The sequence below is a fragment of the Choloepus didactylus genome, chromosome 18 (genome assembly GCF_015220235.1).
Source record: "Choloepus didactylus isolate mChoDid1 chromosome 18, mChoDid1.pri, whole genome shotgun sequence".
NCBI classification, from domain to species: domain Eukaryota; kingdom Metazoa; phylum Chordata; class Mammalia; order Pilosa; family Megalonychidae; genus Choloepus; species Choloepus didactylus.
This window is the reverse complement of record NC_051324.1, coordinates 70,058,545-70,083,971: the sequence shown is the minus strand read 5'-3', so window position 1 is coordinate 70,083,971 and position 25,427 is coordinate 70,058,545. Positions and strand designations below refer to the sequence as shown.

At 53.6% G+C, this 25,427-nt stretch overlaps 2 protein-coding genes across 8 annotated transcripts in view; both read right to left on the bottom strand.

Moving 5' to 3' along the window:
* Positions 1 to 7,138, bottom strand: part of ITGB4 (integrin subunit beta 4) — a 31,160-nt gene extending 24,022 nt beyond the window's left edge. For 2 of the 4 annotated variants that reach the window (XM_037809029.1, XM_037809031.1), the window contains exons 1-7: positions 6,897 to 7,137; positions 3,418 to 3,506; positions 2,627 to 2,709; positions 2,338 to 2,439; positions 2,002 to 2,206; positions 1,566 to 1,662; positions 1,243 to 1,414 (exon numbers count right to left, since the gene is read on the bottom strand). In XM_037809029.1, coding sequence (XP_037664957.1) covers positions 1,243 to 1,414; positions 1,566 to 1,662; positions 2,002 to 2,206; positions 2,338 to 2,439; positions 2,627 to 2,709; positions 3,418 to 3,496 — 738 coding nt within the window. In that variant the 5' untranslated portion in view covers positions 3,497 to 3,506; positions 6,897 to 7,137. Of the gene's footprint in view, positions 1 to 1,242; positions 1,415 to 1,565; positions 1,663 to 2,001; positions 2,207 to 2,337; positions 2,440 to 2,626; positions 2,710 to 3,417; positions 3,507 to 5,939; positions 5,994 to 6,896 lie in introns of all 4 variants that reach the window. The other 2 variants (XM_037809030.1, XM_037809032.1) reach the window with 2 other exon arrangements.
* Positions 7,139 to 13,713: 6,575 nt separating this feature from the next.
* Positions 13,714 to 25,427, bottom strand: part of LOC119514449 (SAP30 binding protein) — a 35,295-nt gene continuing 23,581 nt past the window's right edge. The window contains exons 5-12 of one of the 4 annotated variants that reach the window (XM_037810210.1): positions 21,960 to 22,048; positions 18,029 to 18,120; positions 17,155 to 17,215; positions 16,621 to 16,672; positions 15,768 to 15,826; positions 14,868 to 14,921; positions 14,437 to 14,521; positions 13,714 to 14,195 (exon numbers count right to left, since the gene is read on the bottom strand). In XM_037810210.1, the coding sequence (XP_037666138.1) occupies positions 14,014 to 14,195; positions 14,437 to 14,521; positions 14,868 to 14,921; positions 15,768 to 15,826; positions 16,621 to 16,672; positions 17,155 to 17,215; positions 18,029 to 18,120; positions 21,960 to 22,048 (674 nt within the window). In that variant the 3' untranslated portion in view covers positions 13,714 to 14,013. Of the gene's footprint in view, positions 14,196 to 14,436; positions 14,522 to 14,796; positions 14,922 to 15,767; positions 15,827 to 16,620; positions 16,673 to 17,154; positions 17,216 to 18,028; positions 18,121 to 21,959; positions 22,049 to 25,427 lie in introns of those variants that run through there. The other 3 variants (XM_037810211.1, XM_037810213.1, XM_037810212.1) reach the window with 3 other exon arrangements.

Here is a 25,427-nt window from a genome sequence, read left to right as displayed (position 1 = left end):
ATTGGAATAGCTAGAAATAAATACCTGAAACTACCAAACTCCAACCCAGTAGCCTTGACTCTTAAAGATGATTGTATAACAACGTAGATTACAAGGGGTGACAGTGTGACTGTGAAAACCTTGTGGATCACACTCCCTTTATCCAGAGTATGGATGGATGAGTAGAAAAATGGGGACAAAAAACTAAATGAAGAATAGGGTGGGATGGGGGGGATGATTTGGGTGTTCTTTTTTATTTTTCTTTTTTATTCTTATTCTGATTCTTTCTGTTATAAGGAAAATGTTCAAAAATAGATTGGGGTGATGAATGCACAACTATATGATGGTACTGTGAACAGCTGATTGTACACCATGGATGATTGTATGGTATGTGAATATATCTCAATAAAACTGAATTTAAAAAAAATAGGCACGGCAGTGTACAGCAATTTGTTTGAAAAACATGCAGTGATTTTGAAAACTATATTACAAAAGAAGATGCTTATGATAGCGTTAAGTGAAAACTAAAAAAGCAAGTTTCCAAAAAAACCCCAAACAAAAACCATATAACTGTGCAACCCAAACAAGCAACACTAAACCACGACAAGAGTTACTAGTGTAATGATGACATTCGTTTCTCAACTATAGGAAATGTACCACATAACGCAAGACGTCAATAATAAGGGAGGTATTTGGGAACTCTGTGTTTTCTGCATGGTTTTTCTGTCAATCTACAATTTCTCTAATAAAATAAAATAAAAAGATGGAAAAACAAGTTTCAGAATTATAAGTACACTGACTCCAACTACATAAAATAGGGAAAAGGGAACAAAATGTGCTGTCAGGATCACCAGTGGCTGAAAGCAAGAACAATTTCTATCCTCTGTTCTCTAGATTATCTGTAATACGTCTTCAATTTACACACCCACAAGAAGAACCGCCCTCTTCGGGTATGGGGCCAATTGCAGACTGGGAAACTGTGGGTCCCGGGAGACTGGCGTTCGTGGGGAGATTGGTTGGAGGCTGGTCTTGGGGCGATTAAAGATTCCAGGGGTCCAGGGCCGTGTCTGCCTGTGGCTAACGCAAGGCCAGGCTGCCCCCGCTGAGTCCCCTGCACATCTAAACTCAGACGATGACGGAAGGCCACCCGGAGCATCTGAGCTTGGCCTTGGCCTGGCACCGAGCAGCCAGCAGGCAGCTGATGCCTGTGCTGAGAAGGCAGTGGCCCCCGGTCTCAGCTGGCAGCGCCCCCCCGGGGCCTACCGTGCACACAGCCGTCTGTAGGATGGCATCAAAGCCTCCCTCAGGGGCATCCAGGTTGCCCGAGATCCGCTCTTTCTGCAGTTTACTCCGGAACTCATCCACATCCTGGGTCAAGCTGATGACATTCTTGAAGGAGAAGGGGGCATCGCTGTTGGACCAGGGCTCCTTCAGCCTGGGCAGAGGCGGGAGGGAGAGAGAAAGCCTCAGTGCCAGCTGCATCGACTCGGTTCAACCTGAAGGAGAATTTTAAGTGCCTGTGGGGGAGAGGAGGCGGCCCCCATGGCCAGGAGCCCCCCACCCTCGGGACCCACTCAGTCACTCACTTCTCGGGCCTCATATCCGTCTGAGGGACGCTGACTTTGTCCACAAACTTGCCAAACCCGATGGTGTAGTCGCTGGTGAGCTGGCCCAGGACCCGGGCTGGGGGCAAGCCAGAGAGGAAGGGGGCAGCTGAGCCCTGACACCCCACATGCAAGTTGGGGGGCTGGGGAGCTGGACACAGCTCTGTCTGCAGGGCCGAGCCTTCACCGCAGCCTCTTGGGAGGGACGCCCACCTTGTCAGGGCCAGAAGGTTCTGATGCCCTCCCTGGGCCGGGTCTGGCTGGGACCCTCCCCGGATAACACGGGAGAGGGATGTGCTCTTGGGGACTGGGTGCTCCTCGAGGGGTGGGTGCAGCCGTCCTGGGCCCTGGTCTCCCGAGCAGGTGTCCACCCTCTGCCCCCGCCACTCTGCCATCCTCCACGCTGGCCCAGCCGTACCCAGATTCTGCCCCATCTGCTTGAGGTTGGCCAGATCGTCGGACATAGAGTTGGAGAAGTCCATGAGGATGTACAGGTCCACGGGGCTCTCCAGGGGCTCAAACACCTCGAACTGGAAGCTTCGCTCCTCGCCGGGCCGCAGCCGGACCCGCAGCCCCTGGGGAGACACCTGGCTGCGCCGCAGGGTGGTGTCAATCTGAGTCTCCTGTGGCCGGGGCAGGGGACAGCTGGCTGGAGGGGCACTCCAGGGACACGATGGGGAGCCCCTCAGCCCAGCCGAGGGTCCCAGCAGCCTTGAGGATGGAGAACCCACTGCCCAGACCCCTGCTCAGGCACCTCTGTGATCTCGAAGCTGCTCTCCATGACCACCAGGCTCTCCTGCCGGCAGCCTGCGGCCAGCAGCTGTGCTGCCGTGTTGCAGCGCCGTTCCTTGAACATCTGGCCGGAAGGAAATGGGGAGTCAGGGTGGGGGAGCAGCACCCATCCCCTGGTGGTCCCAAACCCGGGGTTTTGTTTCCAGCAGAGAGTCCTAAGCCGAGCCTGTTCTCCTGTGCCCATGGGAGACCTGGTGGGGTGGGACAGGGCTGCTGGGCCGGGGAGGTGGGCCCGGCAGGCAGCCCCTCACCTCATCAGTGCAGTAGGCGCAGCCCTTGTCCACACGGATGCACTCGGTGCAGCTCTTCACCTGCGCGTTCTTGCAGCGGTTTGCTGGCGGGACAGAGGTGGGCAGAGGCATTGGGAGGGATCCTGTGAGTGGCCAGGCACTTTCCCATGGGCACCCTCCCTCGAGAGGCCCGGAGAAGGCTGCCCATCAGCCCTGGCAGTGCCCCTAGAAACTGGCAGAACTAAGTCTCAAACCTGGGACTTTCCACCTGGGCGGTGGGACTGGGGACAGCCCTGGCAGGTGGGGGGCCTGGAGAGGCAAACAGCCCCCAGAGGTGCTGAGCCAGGCCTGGTGGGGAGTCCTTGGCACTGCCTGTTTGCTGGCTGAACAGCTGTTCCCGGGTTGTCCCCTAACGCCTCAGATCCTGCAAATCCTCCCTTTCCTGGGACCTGCCACGAGCTGCCCCCATGGTACCCTGCCCACTTGTCCCACCCCCAGGTCCCAGCACGACAGATGCTGCACAACTCTTCTGTCCTGCGAGCCTCCCCCAGGGCGAAGGCGACCACGTCTGCCTTGTTTATGGCTGTGTTCCCCTTGCCTGGCACACAGCAGGTCCTCGGTAAATGCAGGCCACAGGGCCCAGGGCTCACGGCTTCCCTGGCCCAAGCGCACGTGGAGCCGTGCGCTCACCAGCCCTTGGTTTGTTGAGTGGCCCAGAGAGTGTCTGGGTGAGGGAGGGGTCCCCGTGTGAGGGCGGCAGCCTGCCAGGTGTGCCCCTGCCAGGAGGGGTGCAGTGGGGGGTGCCGACTCACCCGTGTCCCCGGGGATGCTGACACTCAGCAGGGCCACCAGCAGCAGCCTGGTCCATGGGCTGAGACACGGCCCCCCCATCCTCTTCCTCCTGCAGCAGAGCAGCAGTTCACACGTGATGCCTCCACAGCCCTGGTCCGAGCTGTCGGCCACGGGAGCCACCACAGCTCCCAAGAGCGGCCTCACCATCCCCACTGGGCAGGGGCAGAAACCGAGGCCGAGGGCTACAGTGGCATTTTTCCAAGGCTACCCAGCCTTGGGTAGTTAGGAGTTCTGGCTCCTGTCTTCTCCACTTTCCTGCCCCCTTCCCTGCCATCCTTGTGCCCGTCCTCTCGCCTTTGAGGGCTCTGGGTGCCATGCTGGTCCTGAAGCCAGGGCTTTTGGTGCTGGTCTCTCTGAGGCCTGGGCCTGGGTCAGGAAGGGCAGGGATAGGGCCACCCAACAGGTGCGCCACCCCTGGGGGCCCTGGCTCTACCTACCAGCCCCCTCCCTGTCCTGGCCCAGGCACCCTGCGGTGAGGGTGGGGCAGCCAGGGGCAGAGGGAGTTTCCAGGCCCCGAACGGCTCCCTCCTTTCCAAAGTTAGCCCAGAGCAAGACAGCAAGCCCGTTCCTGCACATGTGCACACACCGTGCCAGCCGCCCTGGGAGCCCCCACCTGCCCTTTTGGTTCACAGTTAAACCATCTTGGCACACCAGTGACCCTTGGGTCTGAGACCTTTAGAGAGACAGGCAGCCCAAGGCGGCCAGAAGAGGAGGCTTGAGACACCTGGGCCTGCAGAGCTGAGGGCAAAGGTTATGGGCATGGCCTTCCTCAAGGGCCCGTCCCTCCAGGGGCCCCAGAGCGTGCCAGGCCCACTGGCCCTTGTCCCCTGAATCCCCTCTCAGTCCCCGGCTTGTGGTGGGCGCCGGGGCAGCCCCAGTGCTTGAAGAGCTGAAGCCCCCTGCAGGGCTGGGCGGCCCCGTCTGCCTGGGAGCGGGGCAGGGACACTGCCTCCCCAGGGCCAAGGCACAACCGCTGCAAAGGAGCTGCTCCCCCAAAGGCCGCGGCTAGGGCGGGTGCTGGGCAAGGGCCTGAGCCGGCTTAGGTGAGGTTCCCTGAGGAAGTGACTTCCCTGCAGCCGCAGGACGTTGGCACCACACCCACCCACCACACGACGCAGCCTGGGGCTCCCTGGCCCCATCACACACCCACAGATCCGGGCACCGCGGCGCTTGCTCACCCTTCCTGGCCTGGCACGCAGCGGTGACACCGTAACTGCTGCCTCGCAGCACCGAGAGCCACCGTGCGCCCAGCACCATTCGGCCGTGACAATTATACATTCCGCACAGGGCCGGCAGGGAAGGCACTGGCATTATCCCCATTTCACAGACAGGGAGGTGGAGGCCCGAGGGTCACCACGCAGCCATATCCAACCCGGCCCCGTGCACCTTCGCACGAGACCCGGGCTCTGAAATGGCATTGAGGGGCTAGGGAGGACCCCATGAGGGTTTTGCTGGACTCACGGTGTGCTTAAAAAGTTTTGAAAGTAGTTGCCGATGCTTTCCAATCTGGCAACATCCATTCTATCCCCAAATCCCAGCAACAAGAAGCCATTTCTTTGCCTCCTCACCCTATTTAGCTTTGTGCAGAGCCTCAGGGTGAGTTCACACACAGATGTGGGATAAATTCCTCCTAAATTTCCTAGGGCTGGTACTCAGGCTCGAGACCCGCTCTGTCAAGTCTAGAGGAAATGCAGCGGCCTGAAATGCCGAATTGCAAGATGGCAACAGAACTTTTGACAAAACCCAACTGGGCGACTGCCCAAGCCCTACCCGATGCAGGCTCCCCAAATTTCATTTTTGGAGGGTGAGAAAGAGATCACAAACAAAGGGGCTTTAACTGTAATTTAATTTAACCATTTCCATCTATAGTTACTATGTGGTTTCATTTTGTATATCAGGAGAACAACTGCTAAGTGTTTCAAAAAAATTTTTTTTAAAATCCCAGATATTTTAATCAAATAAAAATTTTAAAAAGGAAAAAAAAAAGTAATTTCCAAGGTTAAAAATGATGAGATTTCACGTAAAAATTAGGATTGTGGACTTACAGGGAGATGTAGCCATGTGGGCTGAGCCAAGTACCTAGAACACACACTCTCCAGCAGCCCCAGCCCACCCTGACCCCCCACAGCCTGCCCCTCTCCTGGCCTGACATGGCCCCACCAGCCTGTACCCCAACCCATCCAGCCTGCCCCGGCCCCCCCAGGCTGCCCGGCCCTTTTACATATCAGCCCTGTCGGGTCCCCGGAGTGTGTTTCTGCCACCCCTGAATGTGGCCACACTGCGGCACACACGGGCCTCCTCCACCCCCACAGGAACACGCAGACATGCGGACACATCCCGTGACCACATGCACACAGGCTCGGAGCTCTCCCCACGCCTACCCACCTTCTCACGAGACCCCCACATCCAACGCAGATGCCCACCCTGGCCCTCTACCCTCCTGCTTTCCCATCTCCCTGCCCTGGAGGGCCCAGGTGCTCACCCTGGGGGGCAGCTTTCTGCGAGAAGCCTGGGGGCCTCGGAGCTGCTCTGTCACCTGTGGGAAATCAGGGCCATGGAGACAGATATCCCCTCGCTGCTGACCAACCTGCCACCTCTCTCCCCTCAGCCTCTGGCTCTGCCAGGGCAGCAGGGACCACGCTCCCATGCCCAGGTGGGCACTGCGCTCTGGGTGGGGCAAGGCAAGGGCGGTGGCGGAGGCCCAGACCCTGCCCTCAGGAACAATTTGGAGCCCCTGAGCACATGGCCAGGGGGCCACCCAGGGGTGGGGCAGCACTGGAGGAGTCACAGTGGTAGGCACAGCCCCAGGGCTGTTGGGTGAGGTTGAGAGAGCTTCCTGGAGGAAATGTGTCCGGGAGGAGGGGAGACGGGTGCTTTGCCAAGAGCACAGGAAAAGTCAGGAGCTCCCAAGTCCCTATAAGAAGTGTAGCACTGACAAGCTGCAGGAGGGGGCATCTGCCTCTCAGGGCCACTGTTCCCGGAGGTCTCTGCAAACTCCAGAGGGGCCCAGCCCAGCTGGCCTACCAGCCACCAGCCCCTGCCCACCTGCCCCCCACACCCACTCAATGCCCAGGCCTCTCTCCCTACTGCCCTCCTCTGGGTGGCCCCAGCCCGGAGGTTGACAGCCAAGTGCCTTCTCCAGCTCCCCCTGTGCTTCTGCTCCCAGCTGCGCCTGGGCACACCCTGGTAAGCCAGTCACCTGTCTCGGGCAGCACGGGCAGTCTTCACCAAGAGGAAGAGGCAGGAAACAAAAGCCCGGGGACCCTGCCCAAGCAGCTCCCCTCCTGGATGCCCAGGCTGGGTGGGCTCTAACTTTATCCGCGCCTCTGAGGTCCCAGGATGGGCGCCCAGCCCTGGGACCCGGGGCCCCTGGAGGGGCCTGCAGAGTGCGCCCCACGCCCCCGGCTGCCCGCTGCCCGGGGTCGGCGTCTGGACCTACCTTGGGCGGACTCGCGCCCTCCCAGGCTGGTCTGCGCGCGCGGCGGCTCCCGCTGGAGGCGCGAACCGAGCCCGTCCGGGGGAAGGGCTGGAGGGAGGGACGGCAAAGGCGCCCGGGCCGGGGAGGGCGCTGCTTTATGGGGCGCGCGGCGCAGGTAGGAGGGAGGCGCTGGTGAGTCAGGCCTGCCGCATTCCTGCGCACCGCGCGCACCTGTCCGGGCAGGAGCCGGGGCGCCGCCGCCGCCGGGCCCGCCCCCCGGAAAAGGCTGTGGCTGCCCGGGCGGGGTGGTGGTGGTGGGGGCAGAGCTTGTTTTCCGAGGGGGAGGAGCCACCCCACCCCACTCCCCTCCAAGCTCCAGATTGCCTCCTACCCCCGCTGCCCCTGCCCGAGAGGGCGCCCTTCCCCCCCACAGCCCGGGCTGCGAGCCACCTCCAGACGCTGGGCTGCGAGCCACCTCCAGGCTGTCGCTCGGCTGCCCCGACGGCCAGCGGAGGCGCGCACCGCCCGCCCGCCTTCCTGTGCTAGCGCGAGGGACTGGCCCAGAGATTGCCCAAGCCTCGGTCCCAGGTCCCAGCCCTAATTTGTCGTTCGCTGGGGTCCTCTCAGTCCCTGTATCTCTGTAGAGGTGTCCAGAGGAAAATCTGCGTGTCTTTGGGCAGGCTACTGAAACCTCTTGAATAATAATAACATGTATGGAGGGGCCAGCCCCAAGCTGGCATGGAGAGGCACTTGACGACTTGTTACAGCTCTTGTCAAGCTAATTTCCAGATCTGACCCGCCAGTCTCCCATTTGCAGTCTCCCCAGTGCAGCTGCTCACAGAACTGGAGCCATTCAAGACTGAGCCTCTCAGCACCTGGTCAGGGAGCTCCAGGACTCTGACTCTTTATTTCTCTAGCCCCATTTTCCAGCAGTGCCAAATGACACCTGATTGTTGGCTGTCCCCTGCCCAAACCTCCGTGCTTTTGCAACAATCTGGTCCCTTTGCTTGGAATGCTCTTCCCTAACTCTTGGGTTGGTTTATCCTTCTTATCCTCGGAGGCTCTGGGCTGATGTCACATGCTCCAGTGCTTCTTCCTTGGCCTCCCTGCACTCCAGGTGGGGTTTGTGTCCCCATAGACCCCCTACCCCCGCCCCAGCATGGCTTCTTTATGGCACTTGTTACTTTGGTTTGAATGACCTGTTTAGGGGTCTCTCTGCCCCACTGGACTGTGAACCCCAAGGTTAGCCTCCCCATCCCGCCTCCAGCACATCTTTTTAGCCCCAGCACCCAGGACAGTGCCTGACACTTGGCAGATGCTCAGTAAAAGTGTGCTTGAACCGAATGGGATTGTCCCTTAGCCTCCCTGTGCTGCAGTTTTTCTTTCTGCAAAATAGGCACGACCTGCCGACGCTCAGAGTGATTGTGAGCAGCTAGGGCTGATTGTGGACATGCCGCAGACATGCCAGGGCTCACTGCTCAGCCACCTGCCCGGTCGGGCTGCTCCCCACAGGCCAAGGGCTCAGAAAGTCTCGCCCCTGGATTTGGGAGTCCCATGGAAGGAGCCTCGGGCAACTGGGTGAGGGGGTGAGGCGCTGAGTGGAGCCCCGGTATGGTTGAGGCACTCAGGTCTGGGGGTGCCAGGCTGGCACTAGTACCCCATGGATCTGAGTCACTCCGGCAGGTGCCCATCTCATCCTAGAGAAGGGGAGCACCAAGCAGGAGCCCAGAAAGCAGCAAGATTGGGTCTACCTGAAGAGGGGCACCATTAATTAGAGGGCTGGGGAGGTGACTGGCACTCACCTGTGGGTGGAGGGCGGGGAGGGCTGAGCACCCTCCTAGGGAAGGAGACCCAGGCCCAGAGGTGATGGGTGATGCCACAGTCTCTGCTGGGCTCAGCAGCCCCTTCCTGCTCCCTGCTTTTAGACCCTTCTCACAATGACCAGGGACCTGGAGACCTGGAGAAGTGAATGTTCGCCCCAGGAGGTCCAGCTAAGACAAGGAGCAAGGCTCCTTGGGCTCCTTCGAGTCCAGGGTTTCAATACCTGTCCCCTATGTGTGGGGTGGGACGTGCATGTCCATGAAGCATTTAAGTTCAGATACAAAATTTGAGTTGTATCTGATATAGGGTGGGATTTGCTGGTGAGAGAGTTCTTAGCTTATACTGGCTTCCCTAAAAGGTTAAGAATCGTTGTACTACATATTAATTTTACAAAAAAGAAAATTAAACCCACTGTCTCGTTCCACAGTCACCCTTAGGGCCAGAGAGAGGCTGACATGTAGGGGGTTCCCTCTCATGGCTCTGCAAGAGGTGAGCCCCCCGCCCCCCATGCAGGAAGGAGAATCCCTGGAGCCTTGGATAGCTGCTCCCAACTCCCCTGCACTCATCACGTGGCTTCTGGTGGGCCAGACTTTTCCATTGACTCATTCGATCACATATTCATTTTACAATCATGTAATAAGCGCCTGGGCCGGGTGCTTGGTACACCAACATGAATGAAACACACAGCCCGTGTGTCTTCCTGGAGCTCACAGTTTAAACCATCAGTCCCCAAGGTGGGCTGCAAATTATTCCCTAGGAACATGCCAGGTCACCAACTTTTCCTGTGTTTGAAAATGTACCTCATTTGGTGGTAAAGGGGTGCGTGTTTTTATAAATAAATAATAGACTTTTTGGGTGTACATGCTCAATTCTTTTCCCCTCGAGAGGATGCAGTGGTCAAAACAGTTTGCTGACCTTTGATGGAAAGAACCAGCATCAACTACCAGCTCCCACCGGGGGCAGCGGCTTCTTGAGTGGGGGGGTCTCAGGACCTGGTCTCTCCCCAGGGCCAGGGGGTCACTCAGCCCCTTTTTAAATTGGGATTGTTTCCCAACTTTTTATTTTGAATATTTTCAAACATAAAAAAGTTGGAAGAGTACAGAGGTCACCTGTGTTTTCACCATCTAGACTCAAGACTCAACATTTTGCCATATTTGTAATGTATTTCTGTATATTGTTCACCTTTTTATTTACATCTAAGTTTCATCCCTCAACACTCCAGAAGTAACCTCAAAAACATTATCACACCTAAGGAAATTAACTATAATATCCTAACATTATCCATGATTCAGTCCCTATTCAAATTTCTTAGTTGCCCCAAAATGTCCATTTTAACTGTTTTCTTTTGAACCTGGGCCTAATCCTGATCACCCATTGAGATTTTTTTTAAATATCTTTTTTAAATGTAAAACAATCTCCCACTTTTTTCTCCCTGACAGAAGATACCGACCCGGAGGAAGCCAGCCTTCTAACCTCTGAAACCGTGAGCCAGTACATTCCTGTTGTGAAGCCAACCCATGTGTGCTATTTGTTTTAGCAGCTGAGACACTAAAACAGGGTGGTGACAGCCTTTCACTGAATGGTTTTCATATCCTCTGTGGATCCTTGTCTGAATCAGTTGTTCTTTTGGGGTTGTTGAATGGTGATATTCTGTTTCTATCTTTCCTTCTACATTTAATAGATGTTCTGAGTGAAAGAAAAAAAAAAGAACTTCCCTTATCCCTTCATCAATTGGGGATGTTCCTTCAAAATGCAGGGCAAACTCTCAGTTTTTTTAATTACTAATTTCCCAGTAAGTTGATACAATGTTCAACTCCAGTGGTGGCAAATAGATATTTTTCCTTTCTCTTTTCCCTATTATCACTGTGGAAGGATGGATTTTTATTTATTCAAGTTTATAATGTATATAATTCACAGCCACTTTTGCTTGTCTTCCTTGTTTTCTGGAACAAACTGCCCCAGTTCTGCTCAGACCTGGGATCAGCCGTTTCCGGGGAGCCCCCATCCTTTTAGTGGGGAACAGTATTAAAAACGAGCCCTCGGCACTACATGTGCTCATGCTGCCAGATGTTGTGGCTTCTGGATCTTTTCAGTGGACAGAGCTGGGAAAAAAATTTTTTTTTTTTTTAAATTGTGAGTTTGTATTGGTATTCCCAATTCAAAAAAATTTATTTATTTTGAATTGCGGTAAAATATACATAATGTAAAAACCATTTTAACCATTTTAAGTTCACAATTCTTTGACATAAAGTCCAATTCAAATTGGATGTTTCTTAATTTCCTTGATTTTATTCTTGTATCTCTTTCCTGTCTTCATCTTTTTGTTTTGTTTTGCACGTAAGCAAATGCATCTGCCCACACAAAAGGGAGCATGTTTTATGCACTGCACTGCCCCTGGCTTTTCTCACTTAATTTCTCTTGGAGCTCACCCCAAATCTGTCCTCATTCTTTTTTATGACTCGATGGACCCTTTAAAAAATCTTATTATAGAAATTTTCAAACATATACACAATGAAAGAGGACAACAAACCCTCAGATACCCATCACTAAGCTTCAGCAGCTGCCATTGCACAGACCAATCCCTAACAGCCCCTTTGGAGTCCAGTTCTACAAGGCTTGAGGGATGCAGCCTTGGCGCATGGTGGGATGGAAGGAAGTTTTCAGTCCAGCGACCGCAGGGCAGGGACCGTACCTTTGGAAGATGAGCAACTCACCTCTCCTTCCTCCTTCCACCCAGCCAATCACCTGAGCCCTTTCCTCGGCCAGGCACTGGTGACAATGTTTACAGCAGGCTTGTCTGCTCACAAGGGCAAGAACGAGACACACTAGTGGTCGGTGCCCACCAATATGTGGACAGAGGATTACAAGACAGTGGAGTGAGTCCTATTATAGAAGCCAGAGCACTGCGGGAGCACTGAGAAAGGAGCACTTCACTGCCTGGGGGAGTTAGGAAGGGACCCTGAGAACCTGAGCTGTGCCTCGAGGGTCCTACACATGCCGAGGTAGAGCTGTCAAAAGGACAACAGGGAAGAGGATGAGAGCAGCTGAAGCACAGGGCATGCGGGAGGGGAGAGCAGTGGAAGAGTCACAGGGTGGAGAGCTGGGAGAGAATGCTGGGGCCTTCGTGATCCTTCGTGCAGGAGACTGTCTGGCAATGGCTGCCAGCTGAGTGGGAGCTTGCAGGCAGCAGGCCGGCTGGGCCACTCCAATGTGCTCAATGAGGGACAAGGGCCTGAACTGGGGCAGTAACGGGGAATGGGCGGGGTCTCTGTCATGCCCGTCAGCTGTTAGGGTGGGCCCAGGAGAACTCCTTGGGGGAAGGGGGTGGTGGGGGTAGAGGGGTCAGGCGGAGGACCTGGGCAGAGTTCTGGTGAACAGACCAAGTTCCCCTCGTGAGCAGAGGGAGAGCCGCCATACACACCTCTGTGTCCCTAGAGGCAGTGGCTCCATCGAAAGCCACTTTACTCCCTCTGGGCCTTCCTCAGTGAGGCCAAGGTAGGCAGCAAGGTCAACCAGGACGTGGAGCCAGCACTGCAGCTTGGGTCTGTCCAGCTTGAAGGCCGTGTCCATTCCCCGGGCCCGTGGGCTGGGGCTCTGCACGGGGGATGCGCTGACACGGGGCCTGGGTCATTCGTGCTCCACCCTGGATGGCTCACCTGCAGGGCGGGACGGCAGGGAAGTGCAGAGAGAAGACCTGCCAGAGGGCCCAGGATGGCCGGGAGAACGTGGCACGGAGCAGGCCTGGCTGGCTCTCGCCAACTCCCTCACGATGCTGGATGGCTCTACCATCTCTAGGATTTCTTTAACTCTTCTTGGTTTTAAATCAGAAAGGAATTGGAGTGCCCAACAAGCATTTGTAGACCACTTTACAGTTTACGAGGCTTTTGCATAAACCGTCGCACTGATTCCTTACAACCACCTTATAAAACTTTATTACCTTGATTTGACAGAGGGAAACAAGCTGGCAGAGGCAAAGGGCCCAACCCCACAGGCCAGAGGGGGTAACTCCACCTGCCGTGCTTCCCCACCTTCCCAAACAACCTCCCTGGCACCCGCGACAAACAACGGGGCCCCTGCTGGAGCCTGCAGGGTGGGAAATCTCTTCAGAGACCCTCTTGGTGCTCCACGGAAACAGCTGCTCGCTCCAGGGTTGCAAAGTCCCACCAGAGGGTGAAAACAACCTTCTCGAGGTCCTGTGTGTTTAAAGGGGGCAGGGGGCACTGAATTTGAATTTTCAGGGCCACGGGGGCAGAGTGCAACATACTCCTCAGCTTGCAGAACAAGCATCATCACAGTCTCGTCGGGACCACCTTTCCTGCCCATTCCGTGGAAACACCACGGCTCTTCACAGCCGGGCTTCCTTCTCTGACACTCACACTTCCGCCCAAGTGAAAAGAAGCACTGCCAAGACCAGGAAAGATAAACAAGCCCCGTCTGGGTTCAGCAAGCTGGTGGTGGCTGGGAAAGCATGTTTTGGCTCTGGGAAGAGCCCAGCAGCCACTGGGGCTGCGCAGGGGCTGCTGTAGGGCCCCGATAACGCACAGAGGAAGGGTGGGGTGGCAGGAATCCTCCGCTCGGAGCAAGGCTCTCCTGTAAACAATGAGTTGCCGCCCAGCGGGGCAGGAGGTGATTCATCTCCCCAATGGCTCGGGCCCTGCTGGCCATGCTCACCGGGCACAAGGGACTGGGCAGCCCCGGCCCAGGCGCCAACGCCTTCCCCTCTCCCCTGTGCAGGTCAGGAGCCTCACCCCCTCAGCTGGCTTGACTTCCAAAGCCTGGGTGTGTCCAAGACGTGCTCTGGGGAGTGTGCGATTGCTTGCTGGCAGCATGGGTTCTCACCCACACCCGACTCCCCCTGCCCACACTGAGGTAGAACCCTGGCAGCAACCACCCCTCCTAATGGCCACAGGCTGCAGTCACCCCATTTTCAACCCTGAGGTAACAATTCCAACCAGGAAGATGCAGAGGGTGCTTGGGCTTGTGCATTTGCCATAAAACAGACCACAGAAGAGGCACGTGCAGCTGACATGCCAAGATTTACTAACACAGCGTGATGAGAGGGCGCAGACCCCACTGGCACAGGGCCACTGTCCACAGGCCCCAGCTCTCTGTGGCCATGTCCTTCTGGCTGGAATGCCAGACAGAGGCTTCCCAGGCTGGCGGAGGGCATCTGGGAGCAGATTCCAGTCTGAAATGTACAAAGCAGCACCTCCCAGAGGCACCCAGTCCCCGGGCTGTGCAGTCTGGTCGAGTCCTGGAGCGGCTGCTCCCTCGATGGAGAGAAGAATGTCCAGTTGGCGCCGGGCCAGCCCCTCGATCACTGCTTGGCCTTCTTCACGATGGTGCCCACGGCGGAGATCACAGTGGTCTTGGAGCCGCTGGCACTGGTGGTCACCGTGACGACGGCTGGCAGGGTGGCTGTGGTGGTGAGGATGGTGGGCTGGGCGATGGTCGTCACCGGGATGGCAGAGTCCCACTTGCTCTTCCGCTTCTGGGCGTCTGGGGAAAAAGAGAGTGGGAAATCAGGACAAAGAGAAACCGAAACGCAACTGCCCCTCCCCCTGCAGGCCAGGGCCCCGCCCATAGCTCCTAGGCCGCGCGTCAGTCTCATGGGCGCAGAAAAAGGGCCGGTGAGGCTGAGCTAGCTCCGCTGGCGGCAGAGGCTCTGGGCCGGTCTTCCCGAAGCCGGGGAGGCCCCTCCTGCTTCCACGGGGTGGCCGGACAGCAGCCCTCCCTGTACCTGCGACAGCCGTGCTGGCGGTGGTGGTGGTGGCGGCCGCGGCATTGGTGGTAGTGCCCTTCTTGGTGCCCGTCACAAACTCAATCTGCAAGGGGAAGGGGAAGGAATGAGGACTGAGCCAAGCTAACATCCGCATCCTCTGCTGTCCGTCTGCTCCCGGGGGACAGGAGTTTGGCCCTACACACAGGAGGCGTTTGAGAACCAACTCTGCCATGACGGCTGTCGGGGAGAGGTGCCTCGGAGGAGCCCGCAGGGACTCTCACTGCTCGTAAAGAGCTTCCCAGACAGAACCCGGGCCCCTCCCGGCATCACCAGGCTCCTGCACACGCCCGGGCTCCCCTCCCCGGCCCACTGCCCCACCTCACATGCCCAGAACCGTTTGGCCAGGCCCCTCCTCCTCATCCCCAGGAGGAGGCGGTGCCCGCCCGCACAGGGGAAGGACAGCTCCGGTCCCCAGGCGCTGCAGACACGTCCCTGCAATAAGCCTGGGGTTTGGAAGGGGGAGGGAAAGAGAGAGAAGGGAAATTCAATCAAGGGTTGAGAACGAGAAAGGCAGATCACCCCCTAGCACCAGCTCCCACGTTCCTGGTTTGACAGCCAGTGCCTCCAAGGGGTCCCCAGCCCCTCTGGCTTGGGGTGAGGGCAGAGTCCTGGAGGCCACACGGCTGCTGCAAGGACGGTTAGGCCAAACCAGAGGAGGGACGAGCTGGTGTCCCAAGGGTCCAGCTTTCTCTCTTGGAGCCTCTGGTACTAAGGGGCACCGGGTCCAGAGGACAACCTTTGGTCACAGACCACGCTACTGGGAGGAGGTGGGTGCAGGGCCCTTGAATGAGGGTTAACCTGAAATCGGACAGGGGACCTGCAGGGAAGTACCGAGCCAGGGGCTGCTGAGGTCAGCTCAGGAGGCCACAAAATGCACGGGCTACAGCAAGCTGGGGCCTGGCACCTCTTGGGAGGAAAAGACTTCCCTCCACTCAGCCAGGGAGACCCAGGAGGGACAAGGCCACGAGGGGTCTGCAGGTCTAAGGGGGAGGGGTGGGGAGGGCAGGCAGGGGAGGGGAAGAGTAAAATGCACCAAACTGCAAGTCGCCCAGAAACCAAGCTGAAGCAACAGGGAAGCATCTTCAAGCTGAGTTACAAAGAGGCTGGAAATCCAGCAGGGCCTGTTTGGTCCAGAAGGCGCATGTGAGGCTGCCCGGGGCTCTGCCAGGCCACCAACTGTCAGGGCGAAGGGGGAGGACAGCAACCTGGAAACCCTCTGGACTCGGCCAGGGGGACCCGTGCACTCCAAATGCCTGCCCTCTCCCCCAAGATATCTGCCCACTGCTTACCTTTGTTCGCTCCTTTTTGGCCTTTTCCAATTTGTCCATTTCAATCTTCTGGGCTTTGGCTACAAAGACAAGACAAGCGATTAGGAAAGCAGCCCCACAGCCGCTGTTGCACCAGGAGACATCTAGGCCAAGGGAACCCAGGCCAGGGAGCCACCCTGCACGCTCCTGTTCAATGGGCAGAGAGGCCTTGGGCCCTCATGGTTTAGGAGTCCTTTGCAAAAAGCAACGTGAAGGGCTGCTCTTGGCCCATTTAAAGCACGGGCTTCAAATTCAAAGGCCTGGGGGCCAGGTCTGTGCGTCCCGTCTGGAGGGGTCAGTGGCTTCTTATGGGATGCAGGCCCAGTGGGGACAATGCTCAATGGACCAACAGAAGCTGGAATTAGGGATTTTTATGTAAAACATTAACAATTAATTCAAATTAAAATAACACAAAAATTGTGCAGGCCAAAAGCAACGTATCTGCAGGCCAGGCCTGGCCACGGGCTGCTGGCAGAACTCTGTCTTTAAGGGCCTGAATGCTAAGAAATTCCTCCCAGTTCTCCCAAGTAGGCTCCTCAAAAAACACTCTGCTCTCGCTTGCCGCACATTCCAGCCTCTGCTCGGCTAGTCTCCAGTTCAAACCTCAGCTGGGACACGGCTTCCTCAGCAAGGCCTTCCCTTCCCCGTGCCGGCCCCCAGCCCCAGCCTTGTAACTCTCATTGTTATTGGAATTACTTATTCAACCAGCTGTTGTCTTTGCTATATTATAAGCCTCGTAAGTCAGAAATAGGGTCTGTCTCATTCCAGACACAACCTGACATAGGAAGACCCTCAAATACATGTTGCCCGGATGCCCGAATGGATGGAAAGCTACCTAATGCTTCATAATAGGAGTCCTCAGACCAGCCATGGGGGTCAAACATGTCCTGGAAAAGAGAAGGTTAAAGGTGCAGTTAGTAGGGACCATCAGATGACAAACGACTTAGAAAACCCAAGTCTACTTGTCTACTTTCCCCGACTGTTTCCATGGACCTTCTTGGCCTGGGGTCCCTTTCCCTTGACAGGGGCTCAGCTGTCATCTCTAGTCACTAACCAAGAGACTGGTGGGCAAGTGTTTAGGAATTTGAGTCTGTTCATGAATTACAGGTCTGCTTAGCAACACCTCAAGTTGTTCTATGGGACCTCGAGTCCACACTCAGGTCCTCACGAACTGGGGGCCCAGTAACCAGGACTGTCACCGGAATGTCTTTACTGGATTATTTCAGAGCCACGGGGCCTCAAGCAAAGGCGATGGGGAGGGTGCTCATCAACCAGCAAGCTCATCAAGCCAGGCCCTGCCTGTGGCTCTGGGCTAACTCCAGCTGAGCTGGTACACAGCCATGTCCCCAACTAGCCCCGTGGAACACACCTTTGGGTAGTTGGTGCCAAGCTCATCAATCGCACAGAACTGGATCAGCTTCTCATAAATGCTGAAAGAAGAATGCCACAAGGAGTTGAGAAGGCACCACTCTCAGGCCCCCACATAGTGCTGAATCCCAAGAGATTACCAGAATCATCCAGCTCCTGGGGCTGAGATGAACTTTAAGCTTCCAGAAGGGAGGGAGAAGTCCATTGGCCCGACATAAAAATCACTTCTGGCCCCTTGAAGCTCCCAGTGAGATGGAGCTGTTGACCCAGAGCCAGGCTGGGTATAGTGCCGAGCTGACGGCGGGGTTCTGTTTTGGATCCGCATGTCTGACCTTGGGGGTGTGTGGCTGGGTGGGAGTGATCGCGCTCCGGCCTACACTGGGCCCGGCCACTCCCTGCTGTCCCCACCTCAGGCTTCAGACCCTGGACATCTCTGCTCCTAAAACCTCTCACCTGCTCAGGGAATCAATGTCTTTGTTGAGTTGGAAGAAGAAACCACAGTGTTCATCTAGTCCAAAGGCCTCATTTTACAGATGAGGAAACTGAGGCCTCGAGAGGTAATGTGCATTAGGAGCAGAGCAGGGATGATAACCCAGCCAGGTCTTCCCAGCCCGACCCAGAGTTCTTGCTTCCACTCTCTGTAGTGGTTACTGTGTTTCGTCTGGATCATAAATGGCAAACATCTGGATGGTGTTAACAGTCTGCTGTGACCAGCACACACTCAGGGTACTGATGATCTGGGTGACAACCCCTTTGGGCTCAGGTGGCATCTTAGCTGGGTTTCCGTCCCCACCCTCTATCTCCCTGGGGGGGTCCCTGGTCCCTAGACCGACATCAATGGCTCAAGTGACTCTGCAGGCTCCTGGGAAACTCACCTGGGGTTCCGAAATTCCTTCTTCCTTTGGATAATGTAGTTCATATCCATTCCCTCCTTTATCTTCCGCTCGTACAGCTTCTGGATCTTGTCCTACAGAAGAGGGAGAAGGGTGCTTACAAGAGACCCCCACCCCTCACGGCCCCAGGCTGTGGCCACACCTGCGACATGGAAGCCTGAGTGTCCCAGCCCAACAAAGTCATGGGGCCTTCCCCCAGATGGTGGGCTCCTTCTTCACCCAGCCTGTGGCCAGAGCTGCTCACAAAGAAGATAAACCCAGCCGGGTCTGTTTTTGTTGCTGATTTCTCCTTACCACCCCTGCCCCCCTCTTTTAACTCTTATTCTGAAATATTTGCAAACTTAAGGGTGGTTATAAAAATAATACAAATTCCATACGGAGAACTCCAAAATATCCTAATGCCCCTGGGTACCCAGATCCACCCATTTTAACATTTTGTCACATTTGCTGTATCATTCTATCCATCCATCCAACTCTCTGTCTGCCTGTTTTATCAATCCATTTTCTGAACACTTGAGTATAGGCTGCACACCTCATGTTCCTAGAACACTTCATACTGCCACATGCATCTCCTTAGAACAAGAATGTTCACTTATCAACTCACCTTAAGGACAGTTATCAAGTTCAAGAAATTCAACATTGATATAAAGCTTACAGTCTATATTCCAATTTTTTTTTATGTTCCAGTAATATCCCTTTGAGCCTTTTCTCCTCCCTTGCTAGCTCCCATCCAGGATCATGTATACATTAAATTGAGATTTTTTTTAGTTGTTTTCTATCTTTTATTTGAAATTGCGGGAACATACATTTAACATAAATCTTCCCATCTCAACCACTCCCAAGCATGCCATTCTGTGGGATTCATCACATTCAGAATATTGTGGTACCCTCACCACCACCCATTACTTAAACTTTCCCATCTCCCTAGACAGAAACCTGACACCTATTATGCATTAACTCCCTATTCCCCTGCCCCTGGCTACCTGCACTCTAATTTCTTTCTCCATGAGTTACCATGGGGATTAAATTTAACATCCTAAATCTATCACAATCTTGTTTGCTTTAATACCAACCTAACTTCAATAGTATAGCACAAATTACATTCCTAAACCTTTCTACCTACCAACTTTATGTAGTTCTTGTCACAAATTATATGTTCATATACCGTGAGTCCCAAACCACTGATTTATTTTTGGCATTTGCCTTTTAGATCCTGTAGAAAGTAAAAAGTGGAGTTACAAACCAAATGCACAATAGTACTGGCATTCATATTTACCGATGTCGTTACTCTCACCGGATCTTTATTTCTTCATGAGGCTTTGACCTATTGTCTATAGTCCTTTCCTTTCAACCTGCAAAACTCTCTTCAGCATCTCTTACAGGATGGTCTAGTGGTGATGAACTCCCTCAGTTTTTATTTACCTGGGAATCTCTTATTCTTGCCTTTATTTATTTTTTTAAAATTCACTTTTATTGAGATATATTTACATACCATACAATCATCCATGGTGTACAACTGTATAGTCCACTGTTCACAGCACCATCATATAGTTGTGCATTCATCACCCCAATCTATTTTTGAACATTTTCCTTACACCAGAAAGAATAAAAAATAAAAGTAAAAAAGAACACCCAAAGCATCCTCCCCATCCCACCCTATTTTTCTTTTAGTTTTTGTCCCCATTTTTCCACCATCATATAGTTGTGCATTCATCACCCCAATCTATTTTTTAACATTTTCCTTACACCAGAAAGAATAAAAAATAAAAGTAAAAAAGAACACCCAAAGCATCCTCCCCATCCCACCCTATTTTTCTTTTAGTTTTTGTCCCCATTTTTCTACTCATCCATCCATACAATGGATAAAGGGAGTGTGATCCACAAAGCTTTCACAATTACCCTGTCACCCCTTGTAGGTTACAAAGTTACACAGTTGTCTTCAAGAGTTAAGGCTACTGGGTTGGAGTTTGATAGTTTCAGGTATTTATTTCTAGCTATTCCAATACACTAAAATCTAAAAACGGATATCTATATAGTACATAAGAACGTCCACCACTGACTTCTTGACTCCAACCGAAATCTCTCAGCCACTGAAATTTATTTTGTTTCATTTCACATCCCATTTTTGGTCAAGATGTTCTCAATCCCACGATGCCAGGTCCAGATTCATCCCCGAGTCACATCCTGCATTGCCAGGAGATTTACACCCCTTAGTGGCTTAGTTAGAGAGAGAGGACCACATATGAGCAACAAGAGCACTCAGGGGGAGACTCTTATTGCCCTTATTTTTGAAAGACAGTTTTGATTGGCAGTTTTTTGCTTTTGGCACTTTAAATGTGCCATCCTGCTGCCTTCTTGCCTCTGTGGTTTCCAATGAGAAATCAGCACTTAATCTTACAGAGGTTCCTTTGTATGTGACACACGGCTTCTCTCTTGAGGCTTTCAGAATTCCCTTTATCTTTGGATTTGACAGTTTGGTTACAACAGACTGTGGTGTGGGTCTGTTTGGGTTTATCCTGTTTGGAGTTGGTTAAGTATCATGGAGGCACATACTCACATCTTCCGTTCAATTTGGGAGGTTTTCAGTCATTATTTATTTATTTGAATACTCTCTCTTCTGGGATTCCCACAATGAGTATCTTGGCATGAAAGATGGTGTCCCACAGGTTCCTCAGGCTCTGTTCACTCTTTCTTCTTTCTGCTCATCAGAAAAGTGTCTTATCTCAGGACTTCTGATTCTTTCTTCTGCCAGCTCCAATCTACTGCTGAACCCCTCTAAGAAATTTTAAATTTCTGTTACCGTGGTCTTGGGCTCTGCTGGTTCCTTTCCATAATTTCCATCCCTCTATCGATATTCTCCTTGTGTTTAACTATTGTTTCCTGATTTCCTTTACTTTGTTTGGCCCATGTTTTCTTTTGGTTCTTAAACTTGTTTTTATCCAGCTAGTGTTATGACAGAGCTTTCTTGCTTATCAGGAGCTGACCAAAAAAAAAAAAAAAAAACCTTTCCCAGTCTTTGCAGCTTGACCTGTGGAATGCTCTCCTTCGGGGCGTATCCATACAATCAACTTAGACAATCGCTCCAGAACAAAGCATAGAGGCCTCTTTGATTCCTTCTGCCCATGCCCCATGCATGTGTGGCCCCAGGAAATCCCCCATGTACACAGTTCCAAGATGTCCCCTCTTCCCTAGGCAAGTTTCCTCACTGTCCCGGGCATCGTACCCTATGTCCTACAATCAGCACTCCCCTGCCCCAGGCAGCACCACTTGACTGATCTTCCAGAATGTTCTACAGAAGAGCTTGGTGAGCTGTATTCTACCGGGACAGAGTGTCCTTAAGGCTGCTACTGACAGACTGAGCCAGAAACAATCACAGGGGCTGAAAAGAAGGCAGAAATCCAGATGTGCCCTGAAGTCCTGCTCCCAACTACACTGAATTAACTGCACTAAATGCTCCAACTCCTTGGCATTTCTAAACCTCTGGTCAGGCAAGAAGCTAACAAATTGGCATTTTAGAAATATAAGAATTTGATGCACATAAAATGCTTGTGTTTTTGCATTTCTATAATTTGTTTACTTTACATTCTGATTGTCCCTCAGTTTCTTAGCAAAGTTCCTTCTGAAAAGTCACCATTGCCTCAGTTGTTTTTCTATCTAGACTTAGGCCTCACTGAGGGTAAGCCAGGGGTCCCAGTTGGAGTGGCATGAGGTGAAGTAGCAGAAAGTGGTGGTGGGTACCAGGGTGCACTCGCGCGCAGGACGGTGGGATAAGTGGCCTGTGGGCACCTTCCCTTCTGGGGTGCTACTTTTACAGAAGGCTTGGTGCCTTTCCCTGCCACAGCCTCTTAAAGAAAGACCAAACCACACCTGACGGGCCACTCATCCCCACTGGACAGCCAAGCCTCATGCTTACTTGTAAGTGATTTGAACATCTCCCAGGGGGTTCTGGAGGGATCTTGATTTCATCGGGCGACATGTTCCGGACTCTTTCAGAAAAGGAGGCTATTGAGAGAATAGAGAGAAAAATTCTGTAGGTGGGAAGCTGTGATGGGGACAGATATGGGCAATAAAAAAAAGGAAGCTCAGACAATGTTTCTAGGGAGGGATAAATGCTATGAAAACAGTACTACCAGCTGTTCAGCTGTGGCCTCTCGTCTCTCCAAGAGGCTGTCATCAGAGTTGAGATCAAACGACCAGAAGGAGCTGGCCACATGCCAACTTGGGGGAAGAGAAGGTCAGACGGGGTACAAGCACCAACAGCGTGGCTAAGCTGCACTGAGTCCATGCTTCTAAGGAAAGGGGGTGTCCAGTCAGACGGGGTATAGGCACCAACAGCGTGGCTAAGCTGGCACTGAGTCCATGCTTCTAAGGAAAGGGGGTGTCCAGTGGAGTGCTGGTAAACACTGCACAGCCAGCTGGGGGAGAGGGAGGACGAGAGCCACAGTCTGTGGCATTTGCCAATTTCCATGGCATAAACTCTCCCACTGTGGCCAATTTCAAGCTACCAACACGACATCACTGAACCTGCAGCTGGGAAGAGATGTGCACAATCAGCTCACCACGCGAGCAGCTCCAGCCAGCAGCTCCAGCCCACCAAGGGAATGTTCCTAAAACATCCTCCCAGATCCTGAAACAGAGTTGCTCCCCAGGCTAGAGGAGAAACAAGAGTTCAGAGTTCCCTAGCCTTTGGGTCCGAAAGCATCCAAAACTGTGCCATAAGCATAAATGACATTTCTTAAAGTTGAGAATGAGGTTATTAGCTTGGCACTGTGTTTTAATAAACCAGCCAACCCTTGCTTGGTCTACCTCATCCTTGGGAACAAAAGGCCTGATTCTGACGTGAAGAACCACAACCCCCGAGGGACAGTTCCGAGATTTGCCGCTGCCCACCTAGGGAGCTCCCGCTTGCTTGCTCTCCACTCCCTTCCCCGTAGCCTCTGGTCACCCTGGCGACTGCAGAGTTGTGCTCTGGATCACTCAGACAATGTGCTGTTTGTTGTAAGATTCTGTTTGTGCTCTTTAAAACATTCTCTCATGAAAAGGACCATACAATGCGCAAATAGCAGGCAGAACAGGGTGGGGCAGGATGAAGGGAAAGAATGAACAAATCACCACCAGTAACATCCAGCAAGTGCTCACTGTGTGTGGGTCCCAGGCTAACCCTTGCTCAGCACAGCTCACCCAGGACTTGGGCTGCCCGGGGCTGGCCTTGCACAGCCCTCCCTTTCTCATCCTCTCCTCAGGCTGGGTTAATATTTTCTTAGCAGATAAGGTGCTTTGATACCTGCTCCAAGTTTTACTGAAACTGTAAAGAGCACGGAGCTGAGCAGGGCTGGGGATAAGGCTCCACCAGATGTCAGCGGCCTCGGTTGTGGCCTCACAAGCCTGTGCACACCTCAGAGACACCCTGAGACTGAGGAAGCCTCCCCACCAAGGCAGAGTCTTCCAACACAACCACGTGTGCTAACTGCTGCTGTCACCAGCGGATCCTCTCTGGGCGTGCCCCAGGAACACAGCACTAGACCAGCCACTGCAGGTGGGCAGGAGGACAGGGACTGGGTGACCGGCAGAGCAGTGGGCCTGTGGTGGGCCAGACAAGCCAGTGCAGCCCAGGAGCAGTTTCCACTAGGGAACCAGGTGCTTCTCCTTGCCCAGCACCCTCCTCTGCCCTCTGAAGCAAGGGTGGTGACACCCAGATCTGGCTGGAGTTCAAGGCTGCTCTTGACTTCCTCGTTCCTCTCAGCCTGGGATAGTCAGAAGCTCTTAGCCTGAGGTTCAAGCAGGCGGCTGGGCCAGTCGAGAGCGAGATTAGCTGGGGGGAACTACACCCTGTATTCTACGAGTGTCAGCAACAAGGGCAGCAAGAGAATCTCAGCAGGCTCTAGGTACACAAGTGAGCAGGGTTATGTTCTTCACAGGGTGTGGGAGATGGAGCGTATGTGTGCCTGAGACGGAGAGCAAGGACTGTTGTTTGGCATGCTCCAGGAAGGCCTCTGGGAAAAACAGGGCATGGCACTGTTGCCATAGTAACCTAACCACCCTCTGGGGCTCAAATGGTATAGGACACCAGGGGTAGAGAAACCCCTCCCAAGCTAGAAACAAGAGAATTCTTACAAAGTAATTGGCAAATAAAGGGATATATTCAGGGAAACTAGATAAAAAGTTTGTCCCAGAGACATCAGGAGCAATCTTTTAGTGATTCTCTCTTTCCCAAATTCCAGAATGAGTCCACATAGAAGACATCAGACCACACAGACTGGTGCTTGACAGCCAGAGAGTCTCAAGCCATCTCCTCAGGAAACATGTCAAGAAATGTGCCCACAGACACCTGGAGGTAGTGCCGGTGTGTGTGGCTACGGCCTGGGTCTGCAGGGCGACTAGGAAGGCAGCGCACTTAGGAGCAGAGGAGCCTGGGGTCAGAGTGGCTCACCCCCGTGCACATTCCAAGCAGTGAACACCCGTGGAATCCATTGCTGCCATGGGTGAAGTGGAGAAGGAGCACTGGTCTGATAGGCTTGTGTAATGGCTGGGAATGAGCAAGACCGGGGGCTCCAGAGACGGCCTGCGGCATGAGAGAGTCTCCAGCTCATCACTGACATGGAGAATCCTACTGGATACCACACTGAAAATGCCAATGTCCTAGGGACACCTGGGCATCGGTGGGCACCTGGAGGGACTAGCCAGGACATTTGTGCTCAGCTCTCAGGAAGCTACCGTACTGGAGAGACCTAGGAGATCTCTCTTGGCTGCCCCAATAGAGCAATGGAAATGCTTCTCGCTACCAGGTGAGCAGCCAGAAAATCCTGGCACCCACAATACATTAACCAAGGAGCTGAGTTCAGGCTGACAGCTGGGCATCATTGGTGCCAGCCACCCTGTACAGCTAACTAGTTACTTTCTGCAATGAGAGACAGAGAACCGGGCTTAAAGATCCATTTGTGTCCTTGGCCTGTGAATAGATAAACAAACTGCAGTATAGCCTACAAAGGACTATAGGATCCCATTACTTATCAGTGGTTCCTAACGTTAGTTATCAGCATCTCTGAGATGATTTGGTAATGTCTGGAGACACCTCTGGCTGTCACCAAGCAGGGGGTGGGGTGGGGTGGGGGATGCTCCTGGCATCTAGTGGGTAGAGACCAGGGGTGCTGCCGAACACCCTCCATGGCACAGGACAGGTCCCCATAACACAAAATCATCCAACCCATCCAAGAGTGCCGAGGTTGAGAATTCAGATTTACATGAAATTTGAAAACAGTCTAAACTAAAAAACTAAAAACTGCAAGAGAAGAGGACACACGGAACATTTTGGAGTGATGGAAAAGTTTCATATCATGATTGTGGCAGGAGTTAGCACAGCTATAGGCATCTGCCAAAACTC